The sequence below is a fragment of the Corylus avellana genome, chromosome ca7 (assembly GCF_901000735.1).
Source record: "Corylus avellana chromosome ca7, CavTom2PMs-1.0".
In the NCBI taxonomy this organism is placed as follows: Eukaryota; Viridiplantae; Streptophyta; class Magnoliopsida; order Fagales; family Betulaceae; genus Corylus; species Corylus avellana.
Window position 1 is genome coordinate 16,574,870 of NC_081547.1, and position 16,857 is coordinate 16,591,726.

Genomic DNA, 16,857 nt, shown 5'->3' on the forward strand with positions numbered 1-16,857 from the left:
CTGTTGTTCTGATAGGCGACAAATCAGAGCAGAAAGCTAGCAGGATGTGCCTTCACGCGCCTCCGCTAGAAAAGTGAGAGGTGAGGGTGAAAGAAAGAAGAGAGATAAGATAAAGGTTATGCTCCATAATCCCTAAAACTTAACAAGATAGTTTACAAATAAGCTGTGGAGTTCCAATACGATGCAGTGGAAAAAAGGGCTTAGACCTGTTCTATTACAAACCCCAAAAGAAAATGAAAGGGGAAAAGAATGGCCTTGATTGGCTAAATCTTACCAGCCCATATTGCTTGAACCGGGATGTGCATAGCTATCATGCTATCATACTAATTTGTGTTTACTTGATATAGCTGTTCATATGTTCTGTGTCTTCCTTAATATGATTATTTGGTCTGGAGGACCATTCTAGCTCATTTTGTTTCTTTATATTCTATGCAGTGGTATATTTGAGATTAACTGCTCGAAGGATATCAAAGTTCAGGGCATTATTGGTCCTTGTGCTTCTCTTGAAAAGGTATAATTTAAAGAGTTATTAGCTGGTTTCTCTTTCCGCCAATTGCATTTAGATTTTAATTTGTTGGCCACTTTGTGCAGAAAGGTCCTTTGTGCTCTGACAATGTTGTTGGCCAGGGGAGTACTACTGCGTGGAAGATGTGTGGCCTTGACAAAGCCACATCTCTGTGTCTTATTTTTGAAATTGTAAAGAAGGAAAGCCCAGATGCTACCATTCAATCCACAAGCAATCAATTTTACTTCCAATTTTTAACTTAGTATGAACTCTAAGCTGATGCTTTTTTGAGTAGTTATTTGTTGTGCCTGGCATAGATGGGTTTTGTTTTTACTCATTACAGATATTTTGCTTCAGTTATCAGCATAACGGTGGTCAAACGAGACTTCGTGTTACGACCCTTTCAAGAAGATGGGTTGCTGGACCGGGAAGCATACAGGCAAGCTTTGTTGTCTTGCTTGTATATGATACATTATGTAATCTTGTTTTGTAGGTTTCCGTTCTCGAGTAGAACCCATTGGTTCCATGTTTCCATAGTAGTGATGTGGACCTAGAAAGTAATAGCTAGTAATGATACATGATGCAAGGCATCTTTTTCCTTGATGTTGTTTATGCGATTCCTATCCATGGAATGGACAGGTGGAGGCATAGTGTTCTATTTGTAGGCGTATATCATGCTGTGACCTTAAATGTTAGAAACAATGTGGCATGAGTTATATTAAAATTCGATACTATGTAGCTGTAAATGCAACTGTGGCAAAAAATGGTGTTATTGATAGGCTGCTACTAAATGATAATCTAATGTATTTGACCAAAGCATTATGATGTAGGAGAGAAGATTTGATACCAAAATTGATGTAGAACAAAAGATGTGATACGAAATCTGATGTAGGATAATCTGGGAAGCAACAACCCTAAGGGGTTGGCCCAAGTGGTGGAGACCTTGGTCTTAAGGTTTGCTCCCTTCAAGGTCCAAGTTTAACACCTCATGAGTGCAAACAATCTCTTGGGTCCAGACCCCCTGATGAAAAGCTAGCGATTTAACTAGTTCCGTATAGGGAAACTTCCGAGGGTGCGGTGCATGGGACCGGAGTTTACTTTACAGGGTGGGTCCGAAGGGCCCTACCTTGGAGAGGTTCCCCGACAACAAAAAAAAAAAAAAAAAAAAAAAAAAAAAAAAAAAAATCTGGTAAGCAACTTTTTTTAGGGTGTAGGATAATCTGGGAAGCAACTTGTTTTAAGGTTTAGGCAAAGCTACGAATAAGATTTTGGTAGGGAAGTAGGCTATTGTAAGGTTGTTTGATTAGGGTTTTGTAGTGAAAATGGCTGGAAATAGTAGTGAATGAGGGTTTCTAGGCTGTGTGCAGTAACCAGAGAAGGCTCTTTTGGTATTTTGGGGTCATTTATGAGCTATTTGATGGGTGGGTGATTTGAGATTCTTTGGAATTGAACTCTAATGAAATAATGTATGAAAAATCACTTCTAATATTGGCTCGAATTCAAAATACAATTGCTGGAAATTGAAAAGAAAATATAAAGAAGAAAAGAAAGAAGAAAACCTAGTAATCACATCTAGTTTTCCTAAGCATCATACTAAAGGGCACGTTTGGAACTTGGAATGACTATTACATTAGGAAATGGAATAGCCATTATTACTAGGGATGAAATAATTATCCATATTCATTAGTTTGATTGTAATACTAGAATGGAATCCAAAGTATGTATTCCGTTGTTTGGTACAGTGTAATACGTTGGTGAATAGAATTATATTGTAATCAATATTTCTAAAAGACCCTTATAGTACAATTATAATTTACATTTTTATGGACCTTTTTTTCTATTTATTTTTCTTTAAAATATAAACAGTTATGTTTGAAGTTCTAACTGTTATTTATTTATTTATTTTCAATCCATGCCACACAAGAATAACCAACACAATTAAATTCAAGCATGCTTCATTGTGGAGTGGATTTCACCATGTGTCTGAAATCCATTTCAAAGGACCAAGCACAATGAGTTCAGGTATTCAGGTGGTCCAACACGTGCTTCAAACAATTTCTATAGGCGATGTAGAACAAAATCAGGAGGAGAAATTATCGAAGTAGCAGAACCTCCAACTTTCATAGATGAAAAGAACTGAATTATATATCTCGTAATCTTAGAACATGGTCCAAATGTGATGAGCATAATTCATATTCTGGTAACATTCAGGTTGTACTCTAAACCTTCAACAAATTGGTTCTTTCTATATCATTTTTCATTCAAACAACACCCATAACAAATCAAATTCCGAGAAGTCAATATCATCTAGAACCACCTTGTACAAATTATTCTCTGTATCTCCTCGAAATGCATTTGAAATTTTATGTATCTGCAATAGAACTTCATTCCATATCTCAAATTTCATTCAAACAATACCCATAACAAATCAAATTTAGAGATGAAAAAGTAAGAAGGAAGGAAAAAAAAAAGTAACACCCACTTAAGGCCCTAGTGTTGAATGGTAAGTGAGGAAGTTAAACGTGGGGAGTAAGGTCCCTATTAGATGTTAGCATGGGGAGTAAGGATCAGACATAAGTGTGGGGAGTAAGGCCCCTATCAGACGTAAACGTGGGGGTAAGGCCCATAGAATGTCGAAGGGAGCAAGTCCCATAAGAAATGAGAAAGAGCAGAGCAAAGAAAAGAATAAAAAACTGCATTACATGAGTAAATATATGAAGAACCTTCCCGAACACTAATGCTTTTGCTGTTAAGGCTTCTCTCTTCTCTCTCATCCACTTCCGCCTGAGTACAGGCTCGTGGGTGGCGCGTGTTTACTTTTTGGGTGTCTAGCTTGTTAGCTATTTGGTTAGCGTTATGGCTGCTTCGAGAAGGTGGTTTGTGGAGTCCAAAGCTTTTGAGTTACTGATTAAGAGTGGGGCTTCAGGGGTGAGGATTTTTGAAAGTAAGTAATAGGAAACAAAAAACCATCTTTCTGCAGAAGGATGGGTTGGTGTAGTTGGCGCGCATTATAGAGGACTTGGTGGCAGTGGAATCTTCTGAGGTTTTTTGGGACCAATCCAAAGCAAAGTATCCACGGATAATTGCTCAGAAATGCTCCAACAGACATGGGCAATTCCTGACGGTAGAAGAATATGATGGTAGGCATAGGAATGGCTCAATTATTATACCAGAAGGATGTTATGGTCAAGGACGGAAACATTTCATATCGGAGGTGCGTCTGGCTAAGACTTCTTTGTGTGAGTCTAGGGAGGTCAGGGAAGTTAATAAGAATTATGAAGGGGCGGGAAGGAGGAGTTAAGCGGAAGTTTTGGGGTTGTTCGCTGCAGCTGGTAGAGGATTGTTTCAATGCTTATGTTGAGCCAATAGCCAGGGTGCCAAGGTGGCTGAAAGAGGCCTCTGCAAAGAAGGATAAGCAAGTCCAGCTTTCTACTGATCAGGAGGGGGGTCCGCACAAGTCCTTAATTCCGGTGAAGTCGGGTGGTGGTTGTGTGGAGGGCCCGAAGAAGAACCAGTCCTTTGGTGGGGAGGGAATGTGCAACCCAAAGGTAGGGGAGCCACTGGGTGTTCTTAGCAGGGTTCCGGCGAGCAAGTTTCCTTCTCCGGAGAGTAGGTCGATCACCACGATGAGGCTGACATCATCGGAATGTGGTGCTGACCACGTGAAGGGATGGGAGGGGGTAGGTTGCCACGATGTGCAGTCCTGGTTTCATGTAAAATTTGATCTCATTAATGCAAAGGAGTCGTTGAGAAGATTGAGAGGTGAGGTGGACGTGGGTCTTGACAGACTTGATTGTGCTATCAGATTTGTGGAGGGCCTGAGTGTTTCTCCTAGGTCTGGTGGGGCTTGCGACTGTCAAGCCTGTGGGCTGGCAGGAGGTGACAAACATAAGCAAGGTGCGGCCCAGCCCAAGAAGGTTATTAGGGGACGGCCCAAGCATGGAAAGGGCACTCAACCGGTCAAGATGTATTTTAGGAGAAAGATTGCTCGGCCCGTGGAGAAAGGGGAGGTATCGGACACAGGACCGAAGCCGGTTGGTGCGCCGGACTGTTCGGCGGGAGGTCCAACTGCTCCGGTGGGCGTCGTCGGTAACTCTGTAAGCCCCGATGCTAGGTTGTTGTCCTGCGCCAGGAAGGCCCATGTTGATCTTGTTTTGCAGATCGTCTCTACGCCTCCGGCAGAGAAGCTGACAAAGGAAGTTTCGTCTAGTGAGGGGGTGGCGAGGAAGATTTCGACAAGGGATGGTGCTTTGGGAGATGTTTCGACAGTGGGCTCCATGATCAAGGCTACGTCAACGATGGAGTTAAGCGATCAAGCATCGGGTTCTCCGGTTAGGGCGCAGGAGCTTCTTGCTAACCAGCGTTCTTCGAAGGGGGGCTCGAGCGTCTCTGCTCCAGGGATTTTGGGTGAGAAGCCTGGTAAGTGGGTGTCATCGGTTTTCTCTAGGTCTGCTGCCGGTGATTGTGAGGAGTCCAGGAGGGAAGATTCTCTGGGGAGCAACCCCGTTGAACAGTCTCTGGGTGTTTCTGTGTTGGGTATTCTGGGTAAGGAGCCGGGGATATGCACGTCACAGGTTGATAATTTGGGTGGAGTTTCTATGGTAGTGGAGGGTTCTATTTCCCAGGAGTCGTTTGTCCCAGACTCTCTACATGAGGAGCCGTTGGAGGAGCAAGAGAGGGTCTTTATCATTAAGGCATGCAAGGAAGTTGGCCTATCTTGTGATGGAGAAGAAGGAAAGCTTGAGGAGACCATTTGGTTACTTATGGCTGACAACAAAGGCAATGAATTGGAAAGGGAAGAGTGTACTCCTGCAATTAAAAAAAGGTAAGAGGGAGCTTTATAATTTGCAGTCTTCTGTCAATTTTTTGGAGTATTCGTCAAGGGATAGGAACAAGGGGAGGGCCAGTCGAGTTAAATCATGAAGCTCAAGATTCTTTCATGGAATGTGAGAGGATTGAATGAGAGGGATAAGAGGTTGAGGGTTAGGAATTTGCTTAGAAGTTGGAGGGCAGATGTTGTTTGTTTCCAAGAGACGAAGATGGATTTTATTTCGTATAACTTAGTGAGGAGTTTATGGGGTTTCCCGTATCTGGAGTGGTGCTATGTTCCTTCTATTAGGGCTTCGGGGGGTATTTTGCTCATGTGGGACAAGAGGGCTGTTGAGAAGGTAGATGTAGTGTTGGGAAGTTATGTAGCAGCTTGTTCTTTCAAGAATGTTGAGGATGGCTTTGCGTGGGCATTTGCGGGGGTGTATGGTCCTAACAGAGTAAATTCTAGGCGTTTTCTTTGGGAGGAGCTGGCAAGGGTCATGAGCTGCTGGGACGTGCCGTGGTGTATCGGTGGGGACTTCAATGTCACTCTCTATCCTAGTGAAAGGTCGAGGGGAGCTCATTCACGGTCGGCAATGAGGGATTTTGGTGAGTTCATCTCGGAGCAGGGTCTCATGGACATTCCTTTAGTGGGGGGGGGATTTCTACTTGGTCAAATAATAATTCTTGGTCTAGGCTTGACCGCTTTCTTGTCTCCCCGAATTGGGAAGCCCGCCGCCTGGACTTGCGTCAAAAGAGGATGCTTCGGGTTTGCTCCGATCATGCTCCTATTATTTTGGACTACAATTCTTATCTGGGAGGCAAAAGGCCTTTCAAATTTGAGAATATGTGGCTCAAAGTGGAGTGTTTTGTGGATAAAGTGCGCAGCTGGTGGGACTCGTATCATTTTCAGGGTACTCCGAGTTTCATTCTTTATAAAAAGCTGTAAGCTCTAAACTGGGATATTAGGAGATGGAATGTTCAAGATTTTGGCAATGTGGGGGTTTGTATTAAGGCTCGTATGGAAGATCTTAAAGCTCTGGATAGGGTGGAGGAAGAGAGAGGTTTATCCACGGAAGAGATTGAGAGGAAAAGGGTGCACGCAAGTGAGTTAGAATTCTCCCTACTTCAAGAAGAAATCAGTTGGAGGCAAAAATCTAGGATCCGTTGGTTGAAAGAGGGTGACAAGTGTACAAAATTCTTCCATCGGATTGCTAATGCCAATCGAAGACAGAATTATATTGAGTTTCTGAACATTCATGGCACTACTACTTTTGATCAAGAGGCTATTAGTAGTCATATCACTCGCTTTTATGAGTCGCTCTTCATAGAGACTCTTAGTTGGAGACCGAATTTGGATAATCTTCATTTCGATATGTTGGAGGTGGATGAGTCTTCTAGTCTGGAAGTTCCTTTTGAGGAAAGGGAGGTGGTGAAAAAAATGGATAGGGACAAGGCTCTAGGCCCGGATGGTTTTTCTATGGCTTTCTCCCAAGATTGGTGGGAGGTGATCAAAAAGGACATCATGGCTGTTTTTGCGGAGTGCTATGATTGAAGTAAATTCGAAAAAGGTCTCAATGCTGCGTTTATTGCTCTTATTCCGAAGTTGCATGGGGCGTCCGATCTGAAGGATTTCCGCCCTATCAGCCTTGTGGGGGGGATCTATAAGATTATTGCGAAGGTTTTAGCCAATAGAATGAGGTAGTCATGAATCAGGTCATTTCCAACCCGCAGAACGCTTTCGTCAAAGGTAGACATATTTTGGATTCGGTGCTTATTGCCAATGAATGCCTGGACAGCCGACTCAGATATGGGGATCCCGGCCTCTTGTGTAAGTTGGATATGGAGAAGGCTTATGATCATATGAACTGGAAGTTTTTACTCTACTTATTAAAAAGGTGCGGTTTTGATGAGAAATGGTGCTCATGGATTGAACATTGTATTTCGTCGGTGCGGTTCTCGGTGTTAATCAATGCCTCTCCTTCAGGTTCCTTTGAGAGTTCGCGTGGGGTTAGACAAGGTGACCCCCTTTTGCCTTTTTTGTTTATTATGGTCATGGAGACGTTCAGCAGGATGATTAATGTTTCTATGAGTAGGGGTTTCATCACCGGCTTCTATGTGGGTGCCAGAGAGCCTGAGCGGGTTACTGTTTCTCACCTTCTTTTTGCTAATGATACGCTGGTTTCTTGTGGGGCTGCTCTTGAACATTTTAGATTTATTAAAGCCCTCATTATTGGTTTCGAGGCGGTCTCAGGTTTAAAAGTAAATTGGGCCAAATCTGTTTTGGTCCTAGTCGGAGGTTCGGTTGAGACGGGCGAGTTGGCTGGTATTTTGGGTTGTGGCACTAGTTCTTTGCCCGTGAAGTATCTGGGTCTTTCGCTAGGGGCTTCGTTCAAGCTTTTGGCTATTTGCGATGACATGTTAGAGAAAATTGCTAGAAGGTTGGCCCCCTTGGAAGTGCTCATATTTGTCCAAGGGGGCGAGGCTCACTCTCATCAAGAGCACCTTATCTAATCTTCCCACCTATTTTTTGTCTCTTTTCCCCATCCCAGTTTCCATGGCAAATCACATTGAGAAGATTCGAGATTTTTTTATGGTGGGGGTTCAAGGACGAGCCTAAGTTCCATTTGGTCAGTTGGCATGAGGTTTGTTCTCCGATTGCTAAGGGTGGTTTAGGGATTCAGAGCTTGCGTCTTTTTAATCAAACTCTCTTGGAGAAATGGCTATGGAGATTTGCAAATGAGGAAGAAGCTTGGTGGAGAAGTATCTTGGTGGCAAAGTATGGGGTGTATTGGGGTGGTTGGCGTTCTAAAGTTCCTTGTGGAACGCAGGGGTGGGGTTATGGAAACACATTTGTAGGGGTTGGAGGTCGTTTTAGTGCCATTTCAGATTGGATCCTGGTTCGGGGGGGAAAGTCAAATTTTGGGAGGATTTATGGTGTGGCGAGATGTCACTCAAGGATGCTTTTCCAGGCCTTTTTAATATTGCTAGCAATAAGGATGCTTCCATTGCGGATATCCGGAAGTGTGTAAATGGGATGGTTCACTGGAATGGTACCTTTACTCATAGAATTCATGATTGGGAGGAGATGGTCTTAGCCTCTTTCTTCTCGCTCTTGTATTCATTATTGATTCGTGGGGAAGGGGAGGACCGGATGTGGTGGATCCCTTCAAGAACAGGGAAGTTTGAGGTACGCTCTTTCTATAGGATGTTTGCCTTTAAAGAGTCCAACCACTTCCCTTGGAAAAGTATTTGGCGCACCAAGGCTCCTTCGAGAGTGGCGTTTTTTGCGTGGTCGGCCGCCCTTGGGAAATCTCTCACGTTGGATAATGTTCGGAAGAGGTATTGTTGTGATTAATCGATGCTGTATGTGTGAATCGGATGGGGAGTCTGTGGATCATCTCTTTCTTCATTGTGGGGTTGCGCGCAAGTTGTGGGATGTTATCTTCTCTCATTTCAACATGAGTTGGGTTATGCCTAGAAGCGTCAAGGAGATGTTTGCTAGTTGGTGGTCGGGCGGAAGAACCCGTAGTGCTGTGGTATGGAAGATGGCCCCCCTTTGTCTTTTATGGTGCCTTTGGAAGGAAAGGAATGCGAGATGCTTCGAGGATTTGTCGAGGAACCTTGAGGACCTTGTTCATTTCTTTTTGTACACACTTTTCACATGAACTACAGGCTTACTTGCTCCTTTAGTGATCAATTTTCCTGATTTTCTCTTTATATTCTCTTCTTCTTTCTCCCCTACTTAGTCGCTCTCTTGTATACTTCCTGTGTACTTGGGTTGCGTCCCTCTGCGCTCTTTAATGCTTTATTACTTATCAAAAAAAAATATATATATATGAAGAGATTTATATGCTTTGTTGCATTATGAATTACTTTCTTGCTTTAGATTTATATATGTGTGAGGTTATTGTAGTAAAGAAATTGCTAAGGAAAAGATAATGAATTATTATTATTATTTTTTGATAAATAAGTGATTCATTGAAAAGCGCAGATGGGCATAACCCTAGTACACAGGAAGTATACAAAGAAAAGCCCCACTAAAGGCAAAGAGAGGAACATAAAGATAAAAATTGAGTTATGGTGGAAATCTTAGGCACACTACATGCTTCAGTCCAATGGAACAATGTTTGAATAAACAACTTTTTGAGCTCTTTCATTGACCTTTCTTGACCTTTAAAACATCGTGTATTCCGTTCTTGCCAAATAGTCCACATAAGACACAATGGTGCTATTCGCCACACCTCCTTATTTGAAATATTACCACGTTGACCACGCCAACACACTAACAAATCTGCCACCCCTCAAGACATAACCCATGTGACATCATAAAGAGTGAGTACTACCCCCATAACGCTCGTGCCACTTCACAATGAAGGAAAAGATGGTTGATAGACTCACCACTTTGCTTACACATGCAACACCATCCCACCACAATGATACCTCTTTTACGCAAGTTGTCCAAAGTCAGAATCTTTCCTAGAGTTGCCTTCCACACAAAGAAGTTGACTCGCAATGGAACTTTGACATTAAGAACCAGAACACTGTCGGCCATGCCATGATCACTGACCGAGAAACACCCTTACGTTTTTTCGCCAAGCGCACACCCCCTCTCACTTCTGACCTGAATTCAAAAGACTTCTTTTCTACATAAAAAAACCCCAGATACCCCATTCTTCTTATCGGAATACTACTGCCAGCCACAAGATGGGTATGTTTCTGGAGACTTACTAAACCCTAAACCTTAGCAAAGAACTTTCAAAAAGTATGTTATTTAATAGAGTTTTGTTATATTATTAAAAAACTCTACAATGCTTATCTTATCAGCTATGATTTTATGGAAAACGCTTCTTTTTGGGAGTAAGTCCCTTAAGAAATGAGAAAGAGCAGAGCAAAGAAAAGAATAAAAGACCATTGCATGAGTAACTATATGAAGAGATTTATATGTTTTATTGCCTTATGAATTACTTTCTTGCTTAAGATATATATGTGTGATGTTATTGTAGTGAAGAAAATGCCAAGGAAAAGATAATGGATTTTTATTATATTGTTAAAAAACTATGGTGCTTATCTATCTATGAAAAACACTTCTTTTTGAAAAACTCTATATAATTGTTCTTATAAACACATGTTAGGGATTCCGGCGATGGGTCTTCCCCGGCGGAGTTCTCTCTCTCTCCGGTGCGAGTTCTGGGTGAGAATGTCGGGTCTGCTAATGATGGGTCTTCTCAGGGGGCTGTTTCTGTCCCTTCTGCGGAGGATTTACCGGCGAGCCCTTTGTGCTGGGACTGGGAGGATTCTTTTTCTTCGATGCTTGAAGCCCGCCTAGGTGCGCTTGTGTCTTTGGAGCTTTCTGATTCGGTGCGTCTTTCTGTTCTCAAAGAGGCCTTCTTTGTTCCTTGGGAGGTGGACTTTCCGGCTAGCCCTCTTTGCAAGGATAGGGAGGTTCCTTTTTCTAGGGGGGAGGAAACTCAGGTTGTTCATCCTTCTTCTCCGGCGACAGGTTTGATTTGTCGTGGGTTTTTTGGTCCGAGAGCTGTCTCTCCCTCTCCGATGGTGTTGAAGGAATCTTCCTTGTCTTCTAAGGGAAAGGACCCTATTCCGGAAGTCTCTCCCACTTTGCCCGTGGAGGTTCATGTAGGCTCTACTGTCTCGCCTACCTTTGGGGTGGCTGAGCTGGGTCTTCATTCCCCTGCTGCTACCTCCTTGCTCTCGTCTTAGGTCTGCACTTCTCTCTCGACTACTTCCCTTTCTGATGGGGCGGATGAGATGGGTAGGAGTCTTAGCCGTTATTTTCCTCGCATGACAGAGAGTGGTACTCCCATTTATTCCTCTATATCCACATCTCAACTGTGGTATACCCGGAGGGTGAAGGAAAAAGTCGCAAAGCAGCTGCATAAGAATAAGGACCTGCTTGCCGAGGCTGTGGTTGATACTTCGGTGGAAGGGAAGGAGGGCTATTCCGATAGGGTGCTTGATGCGATGAACCTCGCTCCCGTTGTGGGGTTGTCTTGGGGAGGTGAAGACAAAAAACTTTGGGACTTTTTTTCCATCATTGAAAAGAGGGAGCCCGTGGTTGAAGCTTCTGCTCCTAAGGTTAAGGGGATGAGGGAGCTCAAAAATCTGGATTGCTCCATCTCTCCGGTTAAGGGCCAGCATCGGCAGGGGTATTTGGGGTCGAAAAATGCATTTTCCTTTCCCCCTGAGGTGCACTAGGTTTCCCCCTGAGGTGCACTAGGGTTTTTCTTTGGTGTTTGGTTGGGTTCCTTGTATACCTTCTTGTGTACTTAGAGGTTTTTCTGGGTTTTTGGTTTGTTAGGGTGTTTGGTTGGGTTCCTTTGTATACTTTATTGTGTACTTAGAGGCGCTTTGCGCTTTTTTGATATATACTACATTACTTATCCAAAAAAAAAAAAAAAAAACACATGTTAGGGATATTTTCTAAAAAGAAGGCTCATAATTTAGATATATTATATTCTTTAGTTTTATGCACCAATTTGTAATTGTTATATGTTTACTGAAGTGACGATTTTTTCTTTTCAATTGTGCCTGATTAAAAATGGCCAAGGATTCTTTTTTAAAGATAATTATGTTAGAATTGATTGTTGTGAATGATTTGAGCCTTTGATTCACTTGCCTCAGACTATTGATAGCTGTGAATGAAAATATTAAATTTTTCTATAAATTTAGATGTTTGTCGTTATTCTTACTAGATTCCATCAAATTTGGGCCTTAAACTTTTTTTCCATAAATTTCCTCTCTTTTATTTGTCTATTTTTTAAAATTTACATATATACATGCTTTTCAACTTGATCTTAGCCCTTGACTCACTCTCCACGGACATATTTACTTGTTCTTTTGGGGATAAAGCATATAATTCTACTGTATATGCTGTAGGACTTGATTGCTGGATTTGACCAAGAAGCAGCTGTTGTAGTCATGGCAAGACAGGTCTCTTTCAAAATGGAAACTGAGGTAATGATTATATTTTACATGGCTTTTTGTACTTTGTATTCTTCATATGATTAATGTAATATGTTGAGTACACGGTTCTTATTTGGTCTATATTTTAACAGTAACATATAATATGTGAATTTCTTATTTGAAACATCTAATAATGTCTTGATTTTGGATCAACAATGAGATCTCTCTGTGATTGGGGCACTGATTATTACTTGTAAGATCATGCTCCGTTCCCATAAATTATCAGCAATCCACACTACTTTGTCGCCAGATCTCTATATTGCCAATTTGTTTACTTAGATTTATTGATTTGCTAGTTCATCAACCACAATATAGTTATTTTCATCGTCAGCTGCATTAGCACCCTGAATGATGATGAATAAACAGTTTTGTCTTTTTGGATAATGGTAAGTATTATGTCCAAAAGGAAAAGAACTGTCGAGAAGAAAGGCAAAAAGAAACTAGGTTGAGGGGAAACTTATGCAAAGATTAACCCCTACTCACGACAATAACACAACATGACTTGCTAGCTTACTACTGAAAATATGCTCTGAGATTTCCTATAACCTATGGAGTCGCCTAATATTCTGAGATGGCTTAAAGCTGTGGAGAGTATTAAGTCCCAAACCCAAAAAATAATATCTCGAATTAGATCACAAACATGTCGGCACTGTTGGTGGTAGCATTTAGTGTTTCTTTCTCTCCAAATAGGATACACAGCTGCCGCGAATATTAGTACCTTGTGGGTTTGTCGAGCTTCTCTAAGGGCTGGTTTGGTAGTTCCTGTGTTTATGGTGTTGTTGGGTTTTCACAGGGTTTTTTTTTTCCTGCTTTTTGTGTCCTTTTTGAATACTTCCTATATGCTTGGGGGCGCCTACGCTTTTTATAAAACTTCTTTGATTACCTATTAAAAAAAATGATTCCCTGCTCCTATGCCAGAGCATGATAAACAACATTCAACTAATTAGTCTCCTACTGATGAGTCGTGTGAGCCACCACCAGTGAGAAAGCTGAGAGTTTACTCCTTACGCCAGAATAAGGCTGTTTTTGACACTACTTGCTGAACATCAGATGTAGACTTAGGTAACATTATCCCTACCTTTGATTTAAATTCAATACCTGTTGTTGATGATATGAATATGCCTAGTGCTCAATGTAAAGGGGTCAGATCTTGTACTCAACATTAACTTTGTATCCTATTAGCATCTTTCACCCTCGTATTGTTCTTTTGTTTTCAAATTGTCTTATGTGTCTATTATTCAAAATTTACAATAGGTACTTAGTGATCCAAAGTGGAGGCAAGTGATGCACGAAGAGATGAGAGCTCTACTCAAAAATAGCACATGTGAGCTAGTCGAGTTGCATATTGGAAAAAAGGTGCTTGGATGTAAATGGGTGGTTGTAGTGAAGTATAAAGCTGATGGGTCAGTAGAAAGATATAAAGCCAGATTGGCTGCTAAAGGCTTTACGTAGACATATGGGATAGACTACAAGGAGACATTTTCCCTTGTAGCAAAGATGAATTCTATTCGAGTCATTCTTTATTTGGCAGTGAATTTAGACTGGCCACTTCAGCTGCTTGATGTGAAAAATGTATTTCTTCATGGAGATTTAGAGGAAGAGGTTTACATGAAACTTTCTATTGGTCCCCAATTCTTGTTGGCCGAAGGTAAAGGGTATAAATTGAAGAAGGCCCTAAATGGGCTTGGTGTGAGAGATTCTTGAGCTATGCAAAGATTTGGCTATAACCAAAGTCATGGCAATCATACATTATTCATCAAACATTCTATACTAGGCCTTGATTGTTTATGTAGATGATATCGTGTTGACTGGTAATGATAATGAGGCAATATAGAGGTATGGCCAGTAAGTTTGAGATAAAAGACTTTGGCAATTTGAAATACTTTCTGGGTATTGAAGTTGCAAGATCAAAACATGGTATCTTCCTCTCTGAATGGAAATTTGTTCTTGATGTATTCAAGGAACATGGATGATCAGTTGTGTCAAATCACCAGTTATTTCAAAAGCTTAAGTTTATAGGAAGATGTAAATTTAATCACTTCATCAATACTTTAACACTTTCTTTCACGTGTGAGCTCAAACTCCATTTTAATAGGTGAGGCCTAACACGAGGAATATTTAATTTAAATGAGGGTAAATTGATTTAGTCAAGGTTCGATCTCAAGATCTTTGCCTCTAATACCATGTTAAATCACCAGTTATCCCAAAGTTTAAGCTTATAAGAAGAGGTAAATTTAATCATTTAATCAATACTTTAACAAGTTGTAAGACTGTTGATAATCCAGTAGAGCAGAATAAAAGTTGGAAGAACGTGATGAGAGTTCTTTGGTGGATAAAGGCAAGTACCAACAGATGGTTGGTAGATTAATATATTTGTCACACACTCGTCCAGACATTGCCTACGCAGTAAGTGTAGCGAACCAATTTATGTATTTACCCTGGGAGTCTCATATGGAAGCAGTTTACAGAATACTTCGATATTTGAAGTCTCCACTAGAGAAAGGGTTATTGCTTGCTTGACATGATCATCTAAAAGTAGAAGGTTATACAAATGCAAATGGGGTTGGGTTAGTCACATATTGAAGATCTACCTTGAGATATTGCACTCTTGTGGGAGGAAAGTTACATGGTGTAGTATGAACCAGTTAGTGGTTGCTAGATCTAGTGCAGAAGCTGAATTCTGAGCCATGGCCATGGGATATGTGAGTTATTATGGTTGAAGATTCTACTAAAAGAACTTGGATATGATTGCAAGGAGTGTATGAGTCTATATTGCAACAATAAGGCCGCAATTAGTATTTCTCATAATCCAGTTCGGCATGATCGAAGTAAACACTTTGAAATTGATAGACATTTTGTCAAGGAAAAATTGCAGGCATGATTGATTTGTATAGTAATATAGTACTGTTCTTCATTCAGCCTTGTGCAAGCTGGGCATGTGAGATATCTTTACCTTAGTTTGAGGGGGAGTGTTGAAGATAAGCAGCAAATATGATTTGATTTTATTTCTAGATATGATTTCCTGTCCATACATGTTTCATATTAGAATGTATAGCTTCTCTATATAAACAAGATGTATTATTGAATCATTGAGAAATAATAAGAATTATTCCCATCTATCTTTCATCTAACTGTTCTACTTGAGCAAGTTTTTTTTTTAGAGGGAAAGTCTGATGCAGAGCAATTTCTGCAATTTGCTGTAATGGTATGTTGTGACTCTGATTTTTCTTAAGTAAGCGCAATGTAATGATTGTATAGCCCCAGTATTAGCTGCAACACACTATAAGTTGTCAATTGTATTGAAATGCCTCTCAATGTGAGGGTTCCTCGTATTATATAGAAATTGTCTAGATAATTACAGGCTGTATCTCAGCGATTACAGCAATCTAGGGAAACAAATAAGGTAACTAAAATCTACGTATTAATTACAATATACTATAGCTATAATACAAGAACATGCCATAACTAGAAAGACTAATTATGGCTAAATATATAATGATATATATAGACCGTATCTGATTGACATTCCCCCTCAAATTGATGCTGGTCGATCAAGAAGCATCAATTTGCCCACAAGGAACTGATGACGCTGTCGTGTCATAGCCTTCGTGAAGACATCAGCTATCTGGAGATCAGTGGAAACATGAGGAAGAGAGATAACACGAGTGTCCAAGGCTTCCCGAATAGAATGACAGTCTACCTCAATATGCTTCGTACGTTCATGGTAAACATGATTAGCAGCTATTTGAATGGCACTAGTATTATCAGCATGAAGAGGAGTAGAATCAGTTTGAGAAAAACCAAGTTTAGCCAGAAGCCCACGAAGCCAGACAATCTCAGAACAAGCAGCAGACATTGCCCGGTATTCGGATTCAATAGATGATTTAGAAACGAAGCTTGCTTCTTACTCTTCCAAGAAATCAAAGAATCACCAAGAAACATGCACCAACCCGTGACAGACCGCCGAGTGTCAGGACATCCTGCCCAATCTGCATCACTATAAGCAACAAGGCGAAGAGGAGAGCCGGTTGGAAAGAACAACCCACGGCCAGGGGACCCCCGAAGATATCGAATGATACGTCGAACAGCAGCTAAATGAAGATGGCGTGGAGTTTGCATAAACTAGCTAACCTGCTGGACAGCGAAGGAAATATCGGGCCGAGTAATAGTCAAATAGTTCAAGCTGCCTACCAACTGTCGGAACACAGTAGGATCAGAGAGAAGATCACCCTCCTCACGTCGATATTTCACATTAACCTCCAAAGGAGTATCCACCGAAGAAGAATCCTGAAGACCAGCCAGGCTAATCAAGTCCTAGGTATATTTGTGTTGATTCAAGAATATACCGGAAGAATCAGTGTGCACCTCCAACCCCAGAAAATACGTAAGAGGACTAAGGTCTTTCATATGAAAAGAGTCTTGAAGATTCCGCTTGAGATGTGCAATCAAGCTGGAGTCGGTGCCCGTAATGACAATATCATCCACATACACAAGTAAAAGAACGAGACCAGTCGGAGTCTTGCAAAGGAACAAAGAAGAATCATATTGGCTTTGGACAA

The 16,857-nt window shown here is 41.2% G+C and overlaps 1 protein-coding gene across 1 annotated transcript in view; it reads left to right on the forward strand.

Annotated features, from left to right (window-relative positions):
- LOC132186439 (protein transport protein SEC23 C) overlaps nt 1-16,857 on the forward strand; it is a 46,611-nt gene that overhangs the window by 13,893 nt on the left and 15,861 nt on the right. The window contains exons 5-8 of the mRNA XM_059600415.1: nt 436-511; nt 592-767; nt 863-944; nt 12,212-12,289. Coding sequence (XP_059456398.1) covers nt 436-511; nt 592-767; nt 863-944; nt 12,212-12,289 — 412 coding nt within the window. The remainder of the gene's footprint in view (nt 1-435; nt 512-591; nt 768-862; nt 945-12,211; nt 12,290-16,857) is intronic.